Source organism: Drosophila novamexicana, unplaced genomic scaffold (assembly GCF_003285875.2).
Source record: "Drosophila novamexicana strain 15010-1031.04,08,12 unplaced genomic scaffold, DnovRS2.1 tig00000820-arrow-pilon, whole genome shotgun sequence".
Classification (NCBI taxonomy): domain Eukaryota; kingdom Metazoa; phylum Arthropoda; class Insecta; order Diptera; family Drosophilidae; genus Drosophila; species Drosophila novamexicana.
In genome coordinates this window covers 649,443-664,718 of record NW_020824828.1, presented here as the reverse complement: position 1 = coordinate 664,718, position 15,276 = coordinate 649,443, and the positions used below count along the sequence as shown (strand labels likewise).

The 15,276-nt window shown below is 43.7% G+C and overlaps 3 protein-coding genes across 7 annotated transcripts; 2 read left to right on the top strand and 1 right to left on the bottom strand.

Moving 5' to 3' along the window:
- Nucleotides 1-2,190: 2,190 nt before the first annotated feature.
- On the top strand, nucleotides 2,191-4,555 carry LOC115764269 (transport and Golgi organization protein 2). 3 transcript variants are annotated; one of them, XM_030707193.1, is made up of 5 exons: nucleotides 2,191-2,301; nucleotides 2,452-2,663; nucleotides 2,721-2,843; nucleotides 2,982-3,210; nucleotides 3,275-4,555. In XM_030707193.1, exons 2-5 carry the CDS (start codon nucleotides 2,522-2,524, stop codon nucleotides 3,726-3,728), a joined length of 948 nt encoding a protein of 315 aa, XP_030563053.1. In that variant the 5' UTR covers nucleotides 2,191-2,301; nucleotides 2,452-2,521; the 3' UTR covers nucleotides 3,729-4,555. The 3 variants fall into 3 exon arrangements, with proteins under 3 accessions (XP_030563053.1, XP_030563052.1, XP_030563054.1); XM_030707192.1 differs by having other exon boundaries at nucleotides 2,191-2,663; XM_030707194.1 differs by having other exon boundaries at nucleotides 2,192-2,663; nucleotides 3,081-3,210.
- Nucleotides 4,556-4,594: 39 nt separating this feature from the next.
- On the bottom strand, nucleotides 4,595-9,894 carry LOC115764268 (RRP12-like protein). The gene is made up of 10 exons (XM_030707191.1): nucleotides 9,690-9,894; nucleotides 9,068-9,621; nucleotides 7,992-8,926; nucleotides 7,001-7,885; nucleotides 6,801-6,935; nucleotides 6,248-6,680; nucleotides 5,924-6,186; nucleotides 5,666-5,859; nucleotides 5,078-5,606; nucleotides 4,595-5,017 (listed from the first exon to the last, which is right to left on the bottom strand). The coding sequence occupies exons 1-10, from the start codon at nucleotides 9,829-9,831 to the stop codon at nucleotides 4,876-4,878; spliced, it is 4,212 nt and encodes a 1,403-aa protein (XP_030563051.1). The 5' UTR covers nucleotides 9,832-9,894; the 3' UTR covers nucleotides 4,595-4,875.
- A 431-nt stretch (nucleotides 9,895-10,325) lies between these two features.
- LOC115764419 (transmembrane protein 68) lies at nucleotides 10,326-15,163 on the top strand. 3 transcript variants are annotated; one of them, XM_030707417.1, is made up of 5 exons: nucleotides 10,326-10,529; nucleotides 10,592-11,077; nucleotides 11,444-11,582; nucleotides 13,658-14,324; nucleotides 14,401-15,163. In XM_030707417.1, exons 2-5 carry the CDS (start codon nucleotides 11,032-11,034, stop codon nucleotides 14,542-14,544), a joined length of 996 nt encoding a protein of 331 aa, XP_030563277.1. In that variant the 5' UTR covers nucleotides 10,326-10,529; nucleotides 10,592-11,031; the 3' UTR covers nucleotides 14,545-15,163. The 3 variants fall into 3 exon arrangements, with proteins under 3 accessions (XP_030563277.1, XP_030563278.1, XP_030563276.1); XM_030707418.1 differs by having other exon boundaries at nucleotides 10,326-11,068; XM_030707416.1 differs by having other exon boundaries at nucleotides 10,326-11,077.
- Nucleotides 15,164-15,276: the final 113 nt, after the last annotated feature.

Below are 15,276 nucleotides of genomic sequence, written 5' to 3'. Positions count from 1 at the left end.
TATATCTATATGTATATGAGGTAACGATTCGACTCAGTCGAAAATAAGATGGGCTTGCGCCAAGTTTTCTTGAATTAAGTTGTAAATTGAGAAACTACAGAGTTCAGATATTGTCCCAGCTGATTTTTCATTGTACTGAGTTTTCTTTAAACAGTTGCAGACCGTCGTGTGCACGTGCAGGGTATGTTAGGGTCGAGTTACTGCACTAGCTGCCAGTTGTTTTTGTTTTTGCCACGTGTGTTGTGCTGCCATGCTCAAAAGCTACGCAAACAACCTTCCTCAGTGCCAGAATCATAGATACAGATACATATGTACATGCATACATTTGTACATACTTACATACTTAAATTAGTCAAAGCGCCGACACCGCTGCCAACGTCGCAGTCGACGCCGCACAGTGGGACAATGCTCTAATTAAGCAAGGAACATAGTCAAAGTTAAATCAATGTTTTAGTATTGAAATACAACAACAGTTAGGCAAATCGTGTATCCAATTAATGTTGTACAAAATAAGGAAGACCCAGCACGAACCCATGGATTTAGCTAAACATATTTGTGGGACGCCAATTGTGGTTAGAGATCAAATTTATCAATCAATTTCTAAATGAACATATCTAGGGCTTCCGATTTCTTCAGCAGAAAGGGCAATTGGAAAAGAAAGAAAAAAAATTGTTGTCTATTAAAGCTATGTGCACTTTATTGGTTTTGAACCACTGTGCGACGCAGTCGATGCTTTGAATTCTGTAAAAACGTGCGCACAGATGTTAGCAGGGGGAGGGGAGTCCGAACTGACACACCATACAAAAAAAAAAAAAAAAACAAGAAGAAAAAGAAACGAAGAAGAAGACGCGTGGCGTCCAATCAAAGGCAAACAAGTCTTTTTAAGTTAATGCTGCTCATTTTTATTGTAATTAGTATTCTTGTTGTTCTTGTTGTTGTAATGCGCCGTTATCAAAATCAAAGCACAAATCTAAGTTGTCGCTGTTGCTGTTTTTTTTTGTAAGTTTTCGTATAAGTATGCAAGTATTCGAAAGGCAGAGGTAAAAGCGAAGAAAAGGCATAAGCCAAAATGTTGAAATAAGAAAATAAAAAAAAAGTAAAAAAAAAACAAACCTGTTCCGCCGCGCACCGCATACGTTGTTGTCGCCTGGATGGATGAACTGGTGCTGGTGCCCGAACCCGCGCCGCCGGCTCCACTGGTTTTTGTGAATTTTAAGAGCATTGTGTTGATCCGTTTTTGTTGCTGTTGCTGTTGTTGTTGTTACTCTTGTTGCTCTTATTTGTCGTCAATATTTTGGTGTTCAAACAAAATGCAGCAACAAACCAAAACGAAAACAAAAACAAAACAAAATAGCAACAGAAATGTCTTGTATTTTCACTTTTCAGTTATTTGTTGTTTTATATATGTGTGTGTTTGTATGTTTGTTATGTTTGTTATGTTTTGGCTGCTGCTTCGGCCAACAGAATAACGGTAACTAACCAACACTTTGATAATACGGAGGCGAGGCCCAAAGTTCGAACGTCGCCAACGTCAACGGCTGCGGGGTTTTGTCTATTTCTTTCTATTTTTAGTAACGAATTGTTTCTTTCTCTACTGCGGCGGCTATTGACACAGGGACGACGACGACGAAAAGGCGCACACACAAATCGCGCCTGGCCCGTTTTGTTGCCGTTTCGTTAGTTCCCTCCTTTGGCTGGCTGCACAATCGGTTTTTTTTTGTTGTTTTGCTGTTTCTGTTTCTATGAATTTATCAATTATATTATTGTTCACTATTCCACATGCTTTGCTACTCTGGTGTTGTTGTTATTGTTGTGTTGGTTTTTTTTCTATGCTTTGCTCATATGTTTATGCACGCGATGCGCGTGTGTGTGTGTTAGTTTTAATTGTGTTCAAGATTGTCAAATTACTGTTTAATATGGCTTGCGGTTCATGCATTTTATGCTGCAACTGTGCTTACTAGCGTGCACTTTCCTTGTGTATGGGTTTTGTAAATTAACACACGTTTTGCACTTGAAAAAAAAACAAAAATAGTTGATAAAATTCTAGTACGACGCTGGCCCATTTGCATTCAACTGGTTGCGCAGTGCTGCCGGATCATTAGCAGACGGCCATGTGCCAGGGCTAAGCAACAATCAAATTATCGATAGGTTTTATCGACCCCGATATACACAGCGACCAGCTGGCAACTTTTCCAGCTGACAATGCAAATTTGAAACAAAAAAGAAAAACCTAAAAAAAAGAAACGGTCGAGTGTGCTTAAATTATAGAAGCCAATGCATATTTATTAACGAAATTGCAAAGTATGATGTCGGCTGACTTTTGTGGGGTTCCATCGCTACATTTATACAAGCAATCGCAGGGGACCGTGGCATAAAGCACAACGGATAAGATAATTCGCCTCAGCGATAATTTCTTGATAAACAAAGGGACTGATTTAAAACGTTTTCCAGCTGTATTTACGCAAAGATTGCGTGCATTTAATATTAAGTACAGAAGCTAGTCAAATTTGGAGCGTCGAGCATGTGTGTCATATTCTTCTATGCCAATTCGCAGCCAAACGCCAATGGCTATAAGCTCATATTGGCCTCCAATCGTGACGAGTTCTTTGCCCGCGACACACAAACGGCGGCCAAATGGACAAATGCGGAGCACGTCTATGGCGGTAAGTTCAGAGGGTAAATGCGTTAACAATTTACTTGAACATTTACAATTGCTGCAGGCATTGACCTGGAGCCAGGACGCGAAGGTGGCACCTGGCTGGCCATTGGCAGCGCACACGGCATCTTCAAGGTGGGCGCACTGCTCAATCTGACCGGGGAGCCAAAGCCGCGCAATGCAGTCGGTAAACGCAACTTACACAGACACACACACACACATAGACACAACCATTGAGGTGGCACCATAACCCAATCCATTCCATCCTCTTAATTCCTAATCACTCATAAACTGATAACGCACCAAAAATTTCTTTGTTTCGAAGCGCACAAAAACATTTTGCAACCGCATAATAATACCAAGAACAGCTGCCACAGCAACCAGAACAAACAGCGGCAATCAAATAACGAACATTTCTTACTAGGACGCGGCATGATCGTGGCTGACTATGTGCGCCAATCCGAAGTCGAGCATAACATTCTAAACTATAATCAAAGTCTACTGGCGGACTGCACCAAATACAGTGCCTTCAATTTTGTTTCCATTGAGATTGGGTATGTGTAGATAAGATTTAGCCAGCTAGTTGATCTATCAATATCCGTTTATCGATATTTCTAGCGCCGTTTCGCAGCCGGCACAGATCAAGCTGCTGAGCAATGTGCCGCCCACGCTGATGCCCTTTGAACAGGGGCAATGCTACGGATTTGGCAACAGTCTGCCGGACAGTCCATTCGAGAAGGTGCGACACGGCCAACAGCAATTCGAACAGATTGTCAGCGAGCATGGCCATTCGGATGTGGCCACATTGAGTGCTGAGCTGCTGCAGCTGCTAAAAAACAAACATAAATTCTGGCCAGATGCGGAGCTGAAGCGCCGTGCGCCCAGCTGGGGCGAGGGACTGAGCGCTCTAAATGTGCACATTCCTGAGCACGGCTACGGCAGTCGCACACATTCTCTTATCCTGGTCGATGCCAACAATAGGCTGCATTTCATTGAGGAGACCATGGCGGGCTTGGATCCCAGCGGCGAGTGGGAGCGAACGCATATTGAAAAACAGTTTGAAAACATTTAAGCATAAGACTTTTTCTCTAATACGTCCTTACGTGCAGCTGCTGTATGCATGTACATTTTGTTAATAGGGTAAAATAACAAAATTCATAAATATTTCAAAGCTCTGCCAAAATTGAATGCTACAAACCGATTTCTAAAAAATGAACCATATTAGTTGAACTACAAAGATTTTAAAGGCATGCACAGCAAAAATAAATTTCTCACTAATTTTTAAATACGAATTTTCACTTAAACTAGATGAACAGACCATAGCCTTAAGACTGTACCCTATATCTGGTCCTATATCATATCCAAGCAAAAGAAAAGTATTCTAAATATACTCGTAAGCAGCACATTTGTATGGACTTTGCACAACTATTTTAATATTATTTGTAGTGCTATATAAAACTACACTCATATGATGCCATGTATGTAGATAAGCACGCATAGACTACGTGTAACGCATAACGCATATCTTTATAGATATATGTGCGATTGTAATGTGTTACTTTAAATGCAGAAGACTAAAATATATATATTATATATAAACTTGTGGCATGTATTCATATATCTATTTTTTCATTTCGTAATATAATTAGAATAAATCCCTGGAGAAGAAAAATGAAATCAATATGAGAAAATTAAAACACGCTTAGACAAATCTAAAGTGCAGCATCTTGAATATTTCGTTCGTTATGTTATCCATTTCTTTGATATACCAAATATTTATAAGTTATAACTAAAATGTATAAGGTTTGATAATACCAACAAATCTTGAATAGTAAAAAATGCCTTGTTAAAAACAATACCTTTGTATACATTTTTTCTTTTAACGTTCGGATTACAATTATAATATATTTTCGAAGGGATACAGCTTTGCAAAAAAAAAAATAAAATAAGTGTTAATATCTACGAATGATATTATAAATTTATAGATGCTTTGTGTATTATAGTTGTTGTAACTATTAAAAAATAAACATATTATAAAAATATACCAGACGACTTTGCAGTTCTTTACGTCGGTTTACACACCCCGCATTCCCAGACGATAAAGGGCTACTCTATACATTTCATATATAATTTTATATATATAGTTAAGCAAAATAACAGCAGATTATACAAATTATTCAAGGTATCTTTATGATCAAGTTTTGATAGCTGTTTACCGTCTATTTGTAGCTTTTGCCAACACGTCCACGCTTGCTGCCGCCGCCGCCACCGCGCGCTGGTCTCGCTGTTGTTGATTCGCCACCATCTGCACCAGCGCTACGCAAGACGCTCTTGAACTTGCGCGAGTTCATGGCCCGTTTGCTGCAATTGATAAGTAAATGATTGGGTAAACAGTAGGTTATTGATTGAGTAAACAATTACCGTTTGTTAAGCGTATTTCGTGTCAGCGGTATGTAAGCATAGGGATCCATTTTGCCGCGCTGTTTCATGTCGCCCTTGGCTTTTTTGCTGCTGTATTCGCTGCCGGCTGCTCTGCTGGCGGCTCCACCGGATTTGACAGACATGGCATCATGTCCGGCTGTGGCGCCGAGCGTACGATGTATACCCTTGCGTGTGCTGGCGCTGGTCTTGCCCGAGCGCATGCTTAATGCATCGCTGGCCTTACGCTTGCGCTTGGCACTGCTCGCCTGTTGCAGTTCCTCCTCATCACTGGAGTCCTCCTCCATACCGCGCTTCGGATTACCATTGCCCGGCTCATGGCCGCTACCCGCCGAGGAATCATCGCTCTCGGAGCCATCCTCAATGGCATCACCTTTCTGACCACGCAGCGCCTTGTCGCTGATTATAAGACGACCGTCATCGGCGGTCTTGAAGCCACCATTAGCCGCCTGTGGCTTCGATTTCGACTGTTTGCTGGGCACGGCAGCAGCAGCAGCTGCAGAGCCACTTGCTGCAGAAAAAAATTGGGTTAGAGGCTGGACAGATTTTGGCATAGATCATGGAGCTTACTCAGCACATTGCCAATTGACTTAAGATCGGCCAGATCGACAATCTCATCGGCATCTTCGCGTATGTAGGTGCTGCGCGCTTGCTTAGACTTGGACTTTGTCTTGGACGTACGATTCTTGGCAGTAGCGCCGCCTTCCTCAGTTTCCATATCCTCCGGCAAATCTGAGTCCGAGTCGGCCAAAATGTCATCGATACTGCAAATAGGTTATGGAGCTGTTGCTTTAGCTGAACACGATTGAAATTCTCGTGAAAACTTACGTATAGCTTTTCTGCTCCAGATCCCCTACGAGCTCATCATCAGAGCTCTCGGCCTGGGCATCCTCGTTCTGCTTTTTGCGTGTATCACGACGCATTTGCTTGCGTATCTTTTTGAGACGGCGATGTGTAACCTCATCATCACCAGGCACAAAACGTGCCAGCTCCTCTGTGGTAAAGCGTTTGCACAGTTTTTTGAGGAAGTAACCAATCTGTATGCGACAATAGCGCTTCGTATCCTTTGTCATGGCCGAAAGGGAACGCATCTGTAATAGTCGAATGGCTAGATATATAATTGATTGATTGATATAGCTAGACTGCACTTACAATCGTCTCCAGATGATTGGCCACCAGCGGTATGGGCATCACCTTAATAAATGTGATGAGAAAGGCGACGGCTGCCTCGGCCTGATGGCGGGACTTCTGCACCAGAAAGACCGAAACCTGCTGTAGCACAAACTCCAATGTGCTAACCGTTAGGTGTTGGCCCTGTTGCTGGAGCACAGCACGAAAGGCGAGAATCGTATTTGTTGTTAACGATTCGTCGCCGGTAAAGCCAGCTGTCAGGATGTCAACAAACTCATTTATCTTGCCAGCCTCCTGATACAGAGTGGCAATCTGCTTGATCAGCTGTTCGGCCACCTGCTCCTTGCGTGTCGAGAACTCCTTATAACTAAGCACCGCTTCCGGAATGGCCTTCATCACCAACTGATCGTTGTATGTCAGCTTGCTGCGGCAGTCCAGCAGCGATTTGAGGCAACTGTTGATTGATAAAAAAAAAAAGAAAAGAAAATGATTGGATTGAAAGTGGGAAAGAAACTGATTTTCCAACCATCTGAATGGAATTTTGTGCAAACAAAGCTTCTGTGATCCTACTTACTGTAAACGAGACGCCTGGCAAACGCTGCAGGTGGTATTGAAGGCCTCCAGAAGTATCTGCTGCAACGAAATGCAGTTCTTGCGCGTAAATTTCTGGCATGAGGGCAGCTCCGAGGTCATAAGCTCGCGCAGCAGCCTGCCAGAGGACAACCGAAAAGCATTTATAGTAGATGGTGAAAATGGATATGTAAGTGGTCTTACTCATATGTCTTGCGCTGCTGCTTCTTCATCTTCTGTTCGTCGCGCGCCACCAATTTGGACTTGTCGTTGCGCAGCACGGGCGCCATATATTTCTCGAAATAGGCCTCGATGCCGCGACACTTTTGGACACGAACAATGGCCGCATTGATGTCAAAGTACGCATCATATTCAAAGCTGGCAACTGCACTTTCCGCCAGCAGACTCTGGGCGCTTTCAAAGAGTTGCGTTTGAACCTCGGCGGGCGCACGACCGATATACACACGTATGACGTCCAGGGCGCGTTTCCGTAGATCTGCCTCGTATGTGCCGCTGGGCTTTTGTGTATAGATGTTGAAGAGGCGCGGCAGAAAATTGCGCGCATACTGTCCAATTGCCGCATGGCATTCGGGACTCTGGCTATCGTCTAACAGCTCCAATAGACCATCATAGATGGGCGCACGAAATTCGGGATTGTGCTCCAAAGCATCGCCCAGTGTGGGCGCCAGTTTGCGCAAATATTCCGGATCGCGTGGCTGTCGACAGAAACCCGGAAACAGACCCCACAGCTGACAGCATAAAAGCTCATAGATGTGCGCCTTGGACAGATTCTTTTCCTCCAACGAATACTTGCGCCACTGAGACTGACTATTCAATGCCAATGGCACAACATGCTCCTTGAAGAACTGCAAACTGGCACCGTTGGAGCCCTCGCGCATCAATGGCAACAGCCACGAACGCTCCAGGGACAGTTCACCCTTGGCATCGCTCAATGGTAATGCACGCAGCACCAGCTCGGGCCCGAGCGCCTTAATTGCGCTGATCAGCGTGTGCTCAATCTGCAAACGCAAAGCGCCCTGGCTCTCATAGCGTTTGCCAATGGTTGACAACGAGGGAATCAGCTCGGATCTGGGTGTGCGAGAGAATGAGAGAGAGAGAGAGATAGAGAGAGAGAGACAAAAATTAACATTGCTATACTTGAGCTAAGGGATACCCTGTAGACGGTTTCACCTACCCAAAGTACTTGCCGCACGCCTCGAAGACAATGGAGAAGATGAGTATAACATATTTGGAGATCTCGCCGAAGGGTGCATTAAGCACCTTGTGCAGGGCGCCAATTATTTTGGTTACAGATGCACGATATTGATCGGCCAGCTGCTTTGTGGCACAGGCACGCGACACACAATCCTGCAGCAGCTCCTTAATGCAATTTGACACGCCAACGACCAGTTCACCGCGCTCCGACAGCCACAGATCGGTGGTGCAGATGTCAAAGAGACGCGGCAGCGCTTGCATACACAAATCCAATTGCAGTGCAGCCAAATGTAGATGCCCCTCCTTGAGCACCGTGATCCAGGCAAGCGTTTGCCGCACATCGCTGCGATCCGGCCGATACTCGTGTATGGCAGCAAGCAGCTTGGCGCACAGCGTCGCATTCAGATTGATGCTGCGCGTAAGGAAGAGAGCGTGCAGTGCCTGGAAGCAGTTGGTGCGCACCAGCACATTGGCAGCGGTCATTATGGAGAGCAAATGCTCACAAACGCTGCGTATATCCTCGGTGCAAAAGCCGGCCAGCGTATCCTTGAGCAATGCGAGCGTATGCAAGACTGTTGTCTGTGCATTGGCCAGCACTTCGGGCTTAAATTGGGCCAGACAAAATTTCGTTACACGATTACTGGCCGGATGATGCTTAATCTTAGCCGCCGCCGCCGCCTGCTGCTGCTGTTCGTCCTTATTATCCACATCCTTAGCGCTGTCGACAGGCGTTGGTGGCAACATAAAACAGCTGCCATGTATGATTGAGACCACGGCATGCTGTGCCGCCTTTCGTATTTTGGGTTTGGAGTGAATGCTAAAGGCGAGCAACGCATCAAAGTACTGAAATGTCGAGCTGTATGTCCATGTCGCATAGTCCTGAGCGCGCAGCAGCACCGACAAGCAGCCAATTAACTGCAATTAGACGCGAAGCAGAGATTTTGTAAAATACAATTTGAATAATAATAAATCGAATGGTCAGCGTATGTTAGCATAATAGGTTATGCAAAATACATTTCAGACTGATCAGCATAGGATCAGGGTTTCATTACTTACATATCGTATGACGGATTGGCTGCTGGAGTCAATGAAGCGCTTCAGAAGCTGCTGTAGCGTTGCGGCTGTCTGATCAAAGCGTTTGCGCAGCACCGGCGCCGGTACAGACTTGATGCCCATTGAGAGGAGTGCAACGCCGGCAATGATGTCGCGCTCCTCGCTGGCCGCCTCAATTTGGCTGATGAGCAGCAGAAAGTATTCGGTAGAAGATTCGGTGCCGCCGCGTTCGCGTATTATTTCCGTTAGGGCGCTTAAAATCGCCAGCATCTCCTTGTGCAAATCGGATGAGGCGCGAAAGCCAGTGAGCAGCTTCTTGAAGCTCATATTGCTGCAGCTACTGTAGTTAGAGGCAAAGGTCTGGAAGGTCTTGAATGTGCCAGGCTGTGTGCCGGTGCCAGTACCCGTGCCAGACATGCCATCATCATCGTCCAGCGTAAAGGACATCAGGCTGCCGGCAACATCGTTAACGGTCGTCGTCTCTGCATTGTACGCTTGACGCTGTTCGTGTTTATGCAGTGCCTCCATTGTAAGTCCATTGGCGGAACCAGATGCCGCTGTACATTGTTAGTAAAGACATTTTATAGTTTTTGTAATGCTGGCGTGTTTATTGCCTTTAGCTTACCCAGATTCAAATTTGGTTGAAAGAAACGCGACTTGGCTTTCAGGCGATGTTTCATTTGCTCAGGATTCGATACAGCGGACTGGCCCTTGCTCCAGTTCTTGCCTTTACCATGGCGTTTCAATTTCGAACGAAATTTACCCATTGTCGTTGGTTCTGAGTGCGAGTGCAACGCACAGAAAATGTAGTTTTCAAAATGCCAAATCAAACACGTGCAGCACACAGAAGTTAGAGCAACATGTTTTTCTCAGTCGTATTTCTTATCGATATTTTTTGACGATTATCGGAACCGATCGATATCGAACCGACTCAGATAGGCATTTATACCTGTCTGAAGACCCTCTGAGTTAATTGAGTTTGCACGTGAAGATAATTAACATTTCTTAACCGTTTTTTCCGAAGTAAAACACGTGAAACGATATCTTATCAAATCAGCAACTGTTTGCATTTGCTAAGCGCAGTTAATCAGAGTCGTGCACCTTATCGATATATCGTACCCGACCATTACTCAAACTACCAACGCTAACGCAACTAAAGCGACAAAAACAAAACAGAGAGTCAGCTGAGCAGGGTTGCCAGCTGTTTTCTTGGGGCATATTCTATCGATAGTGGCAGCGATATAAGCCCATCTCTACAATGAAAACAAATAACTCTCGTGCAATACTTTTGAGCTCAACCGCTAGTATTATTAACATAAAGAGCAGCTAACAAAAGAAACCGCGCAGCCCAACACACAATGTGGCAGACGCTGCTCGGCCTCAGTTGTCTCTAAAGCAAGCGGGCGGACGGACGAGCAGCAAAGCAATCAACAATAACCAAAACAACAAAAATAGCGACAAGAACGTAATAACAACAATAACAATGAAACAATTTCATTTCATTAAATGTATGTAAATGCGTAACAGACCCTAGCGAGCGCACCTTCACCTCACCTACTCATTGCCAACGCCGGAGCCAGCAGTAATGAGTTGCCATCGCATAAATGAGCACACCACAAACAGTAATAACAGAACGTACATAAAGAATAAACAAATAAAAATCAAAACAACACCTGAGGGCGAACAGCGACAAACACAAAGACAGCGACGACGACGACGCTGCCGGTGAGAACCTGAACCCAGTTCCAAGTCAACCCAACATAAGCAAAGCGCAAAGAAAGAAAGTAAGCTTCAAGTGAAAATTAGGCCAACATTTGCAACAGCCGCAAACGTTGGCTAACAAGCGGCAGCAACGGCAACAAGAAGAAGGCATAGAAGAAGAAAGAAGAAGAAGAGCAGAGAGAGAGAGAGAGAGAGAACCGTATCCATGAAACCTTAGCCATAAACAGCCGCAACAATACCTCAAAATGGACTTTCTGGCCAATTTCATAAAGAACCCACAAAGTATGTTGTGTAAGTATTGCAGCCCTTATCATCCCTTTTATATGTTATATATAAAACTGTGTGGACTGACTGACGGACTGACTGACTGACGGACAGACTGATTGATTGCCAGCCGAAAGAATCTCTGAAAAAAAAGGGAATAGATTTGTTTGCAAAGCTCTATACATCATTCCACCCACACCAGCGGAATATGCGTGAAAAACTGTTTGTCAGAATCGCGTCCTTCAACGGATTCAAACCAATCCACCCTTCTGGGTGAATTAAGGGCGAATTCTACTATGTTAACAACAAATTAAAGATAACAAAATGTATATATTGCCGCTCAATATGCATGTAAATACACATATATCTAAGTATCTTTATCGTTATCTACAGCTACGTACATTGATCTGGACTATTCGCTATGGCTCTATCGATTTCTAACGCCGCTGATTGTCACATTCCTGCTTCCGCTCGTCTTCGTGGCGCTTATCTATATATCATTTTTGGTGCTCTTCATCTACAAGCTGCACAGGTAAGTCCAGGGCACGAAAGTGCTTAGGTTAGCATACATACATACATATATATGCCATATATAGTAGTACCTGGTACATACATATACATATATCTAGAATATACGCTGGCAATGCATTTCTGTCATTGAACTCTCGCTCTCTCTCTCTCCCGCTCTCTCTCCCTCTGACGAAATCGTGCCGCCGTGGCTATACAAAAATTTCCGCCCGTTCTCAGTAAACCGCGCACTTGAAAGTAGACCCTCCTCCCCCCTCTCACCATGCTGCCCGGCCACCTTTGGGGTAAATGGTACTTGACGCTGACTTTGCATTATTTATTTACGTATATGGCTCTCCAAATGCCATTTTTGCAATGTTAAAACCTGAAACCGGTTCTAATGCTAATTAACTATCAGTTAGCCCAGGCCTCAACACTATTGATAGCCACTAGTATACTCTAAGCACTCGCTAGTATCGTTAACTAGCGTTCACTAAACGGGATCAATATGCCCCCTGCCCCTCCCTCCTAATTGCAGCGAGACATCTCTTGGAACAGGGGGAGCGGTGCGTCACTGAGCACTCGATAAGCGGACAAATCAGACCAAGACACGCCAGCATATTGTTGCTCCCATTGTATGTATGTGCACTGCGGCTTGTTTTCATTTCTATGATAACGAGAAGCTTTAGCTTTATAACAGCACCTAACTATGATATCAGCGCCATGGGCCGTCGATTTGTCATAAAACTAATGTCATTGGAATTTCGTGGCACAATTAGACGCTGTTTTTCTAAGCTTCCGGTTTCCGATCGACTAAGTTGTTTATATTCAGTTTTAAAGTTAACTCACTGCTTGCGAATCCACTCATGCATGCGGAAAATGAGTGGAACTGACGGTAATTGCTATAAAAACAACTTCGAGTGCTCTAGTTAAAAGGGCCCTCAACCCGGTTACAATTCTGCTAGCTTTCTTCTTTATACACATATAAATGCTGCTTCTACTGCTTCTTCTTCTGCTTTCATTTGCCAAACACTATGCTTGTTTAACTTCGGTGCTTATAGTCGGATCTTTTTGAAATTTTCAGGGCTTAAATATGGCATACCAAGGTAGTTGTATACCCAAGCACATGGCTTTAGCTCTTCTTGCTTAAAAATCATTTCTCAGAGTCGATGTTATGCAAGGGGAGGATATGTCGAGGGGAGAAAAGAAGAAGGAGAAAATATATATATCAAGTTCGACCTCTTACCAGAAGTACTTTGCCACGCCAAGTCTGTTTTTTCACAAATATTTCTTAAGTCAGTTGCCAATTGGCGCAACAAACAAAAATTAATGCCACGCCCACCAGACAACACACACATTCGATACACAAGACAATTGTTTGTCCTTCTTATCAGCGACTTTTTAATACAGTTGAAGAACATTGGGCGGACTGGGGGTCAACCTGACCAGGTGCGGACTCCATTGTAGATCTCCCGGCTTCTGGCTATATGCGATCAGAGACAGGCGACGTAAATATTTCGTAAAGAAGAATGTTCGCCCATTGATTTATGAAGAATTTGATACGCGTCGCCAATATGCTGATAACACCTGAGCTGACGATGATGCTGCAGCTGTCCGAAAACTAAATTTAAACAAAATTATCAATTTTGCAATTAATTAACGCCTCGAAGTGCAAAACAAAATATTTCATTGATATTAACTGAATGCGAATAGTAGCTACATCTCTCTCGCCTAGCAACTACTGATAAGGGCCAGATAGTCCACGCACCAGCCCATCAAATTCCCAAAACAAATTCATCTAATTCGATTGCAATTCGATTTTTAATTGAAACGAAAATACATTGTTTACACTATCTGCACTTTTGATTTGCCAAATCCACCACCCTATTCAAATATTCACCCATCTTTTGTACGTTAGGGTGGATTTCTCATAATGCAATTGTTATGTAAATCATTAAAATCCAATTGAACGAACAATTGACTTTCACTCTTGCAACATTTTTCACTCATTTTACACTATTGTGTGTGGAAATTCCACCTAAAACCGACGTAAAATGATCTCGCACTAAACATTCCTACTCTTCTCTCTCTTTGTTGCAGGAAGGTCATAATGCGATCCGTGCAAACGGATCGAAACTTTTGGCGCGTCGGCCGCAAGATTGTGGCCGCCATTTGGGATGCACATGCTCGCATCTATCATGGCTATGAGGTAATCGGCTTGGATAATATACCCCAGGAGGGTCCAGCGTTGATCGTTTATTATCATGGCGCAATACCCATCGATATGTACTATCTGAACTCACGGATGCTGCTGCAGCGCGAGCGTCTGATCTACACAATTGGCGATCGATTTCTGTTCAAGCTGCCCGGCTGGGGCACCATCTCGGAGGCATTCCATGTCAGCCCCGGCACGGTGCAGTCCTGTGTCAGCATATTGCGTGATGGTAATCTGTTGGCCATCTCACCGGGCGGCGTCTATGAGGCACAGTTTGGTGATCATTATTATGAGCTGCTCTGGCGTAATCGTGTCGGCTTTGCCAAGGTGGCACAGGAAGCGAAGGTGCCAATAATACCCTGCTTTACACAAAACTTGCGTGAGGGCTTCCGCCAGGTGGGCATCTTTCGCACGTTCTTTATGCGTCTATATAACAAATTGCGCATACCCGTGTATCCCATCTACGGCGGCTTCCCAGTCAAGTTTCGCACATATCTGGGCAAGCCCATCGACTATGATGAGAATCTGACGCCGCAGGAGCTGCAAATTAAGGTGTGTATGTGTGTTCTTGCTCCCTTTCTTAATTAATGATCGTTGGATTGTTTGTTAATGAGATTTGTCATTTCAGGTGGCCACTGCCATTGAGGATCTAATCAATCAGCATCAGCGTCTGCCTGGCAGCATACTTTGGGCGCTTTTGGATCGCCTGCCGGCATTCAAACGTAATCGCAAAAGCCCCGCCTGCAACTCCAGTAAAGACAAAGCAGACTAAACGATGCAGCAGTCCATCTTCGATTGTTAACAATAATAATAACTGTGTTAATCACTAATATATCTAAACAATTACGAGGGCATTGAACATTGAATCCGATTGTATAACAGATACAATGCGCCGCCATAAGACTTTCGTTCCATGTACTTCATTATAATACATTTATATATATATCCTAACGTGTACTTCCGTCTAGTTGTAACTTAACAATTTTATAACTCGCGCTCGTTTAAGGTTGCCAGCCCTTAAGTGCAATAATCCGCCTTGTATAGCTAATAATTTTTGGTACATAGAACAATACAATACAGAATACAAAATGCTTTGTTAGCCTTAAGTTCGTTGTCGAACAAATGAAATTAAGTAATTAATAATTACTATAATTCGTCTAATTTTTTCGTACTTTTATAAACATATATAAAAAGCAATTTAGCCCTAAATGCTAGCTGTTTGTAATTTCTAATCCCAGAATGGTTCGTGTGCGTGTGATTGCGAGATTGAATATAGCTTCTTGTATTGTGTAAATGTGAAACTAGAAATTCTTATACGTCTAATGGAATTGAAACTTTATTTATAAGCAAAACTTAACTTTATGTTGATTTTTAATTAAAGAGAAAAGAGCCTTTAAAACCACAAGCAAATCTGTTATTAATCGGGACATCTCTATGGGTCAGACAATCATCATCCAGAATTCTTTTCAAAATATCTAATAGCAAAAGGCGGAACTGCTTTATG

Coding starts and splice junctions, on each gene's coding strand:
- LOC115764269 (XM_030707193.1), top strand. CDS start 2,522: ATGTGTGTCATATTCTTCTATGCCAATTCGCAGCCAAACGCCAATGGC. Junction 2,664..2,720: donor TGCGGAGCACGTCTATGGCG/GTAAGTTCAGAG, acceptor CAATTGCTGCAG/GCATTGACCTGGAGCCAGGA. Junction 3,211..3,274: donor TTTGTTTCCATTGAGATTGG/GTATGTGTAGAT, acceptor CGATATTTCTAG/CGCCGTTTCGCAGCCGGCAC.
- LOC115764268 (XM_030707191.1), bottom strand. CDS start 9,831: ATGGGTAAATTTCGTTCGAAATTGAAACGCCATGGTAAAGGCAAGAAC. Junction 5,607..5,665: donor GTCAATTGGCAATGTGCTGA/GTAAGCTCCATG, acceptor TTTTTTCTGCAG/CAAGTGGCTCTGCAGCTGCT. Junction 5,018..5,077: donor CGAAATACGCTTAACAAACG/GTAATTGTTTAC, acceptor TATCAATTGCAG/CAAACGGGCCATGAACTCGC.
- LOC115764419 (XM_030707417.1), top strand. CDS start 11,032: ATGGACTTTCTGGCCAATTTCATAAAGAACCCACAAAGTATGTTGT. Junction 11,583..13,657: donor TTCATCTACAAGCTGCACAG/GTAAGTCCAGGG, acceptor TCTTTGTTGCAG/GAAGGTCATAATGCGATCCG. Junction 14,325..14,400: donor CGCAGGAGCTGCAAATTAAG/GTGTGTATGTGT, acceptor TTGTCATTTCAG/GTGGCCACTGCCATTGAGGA.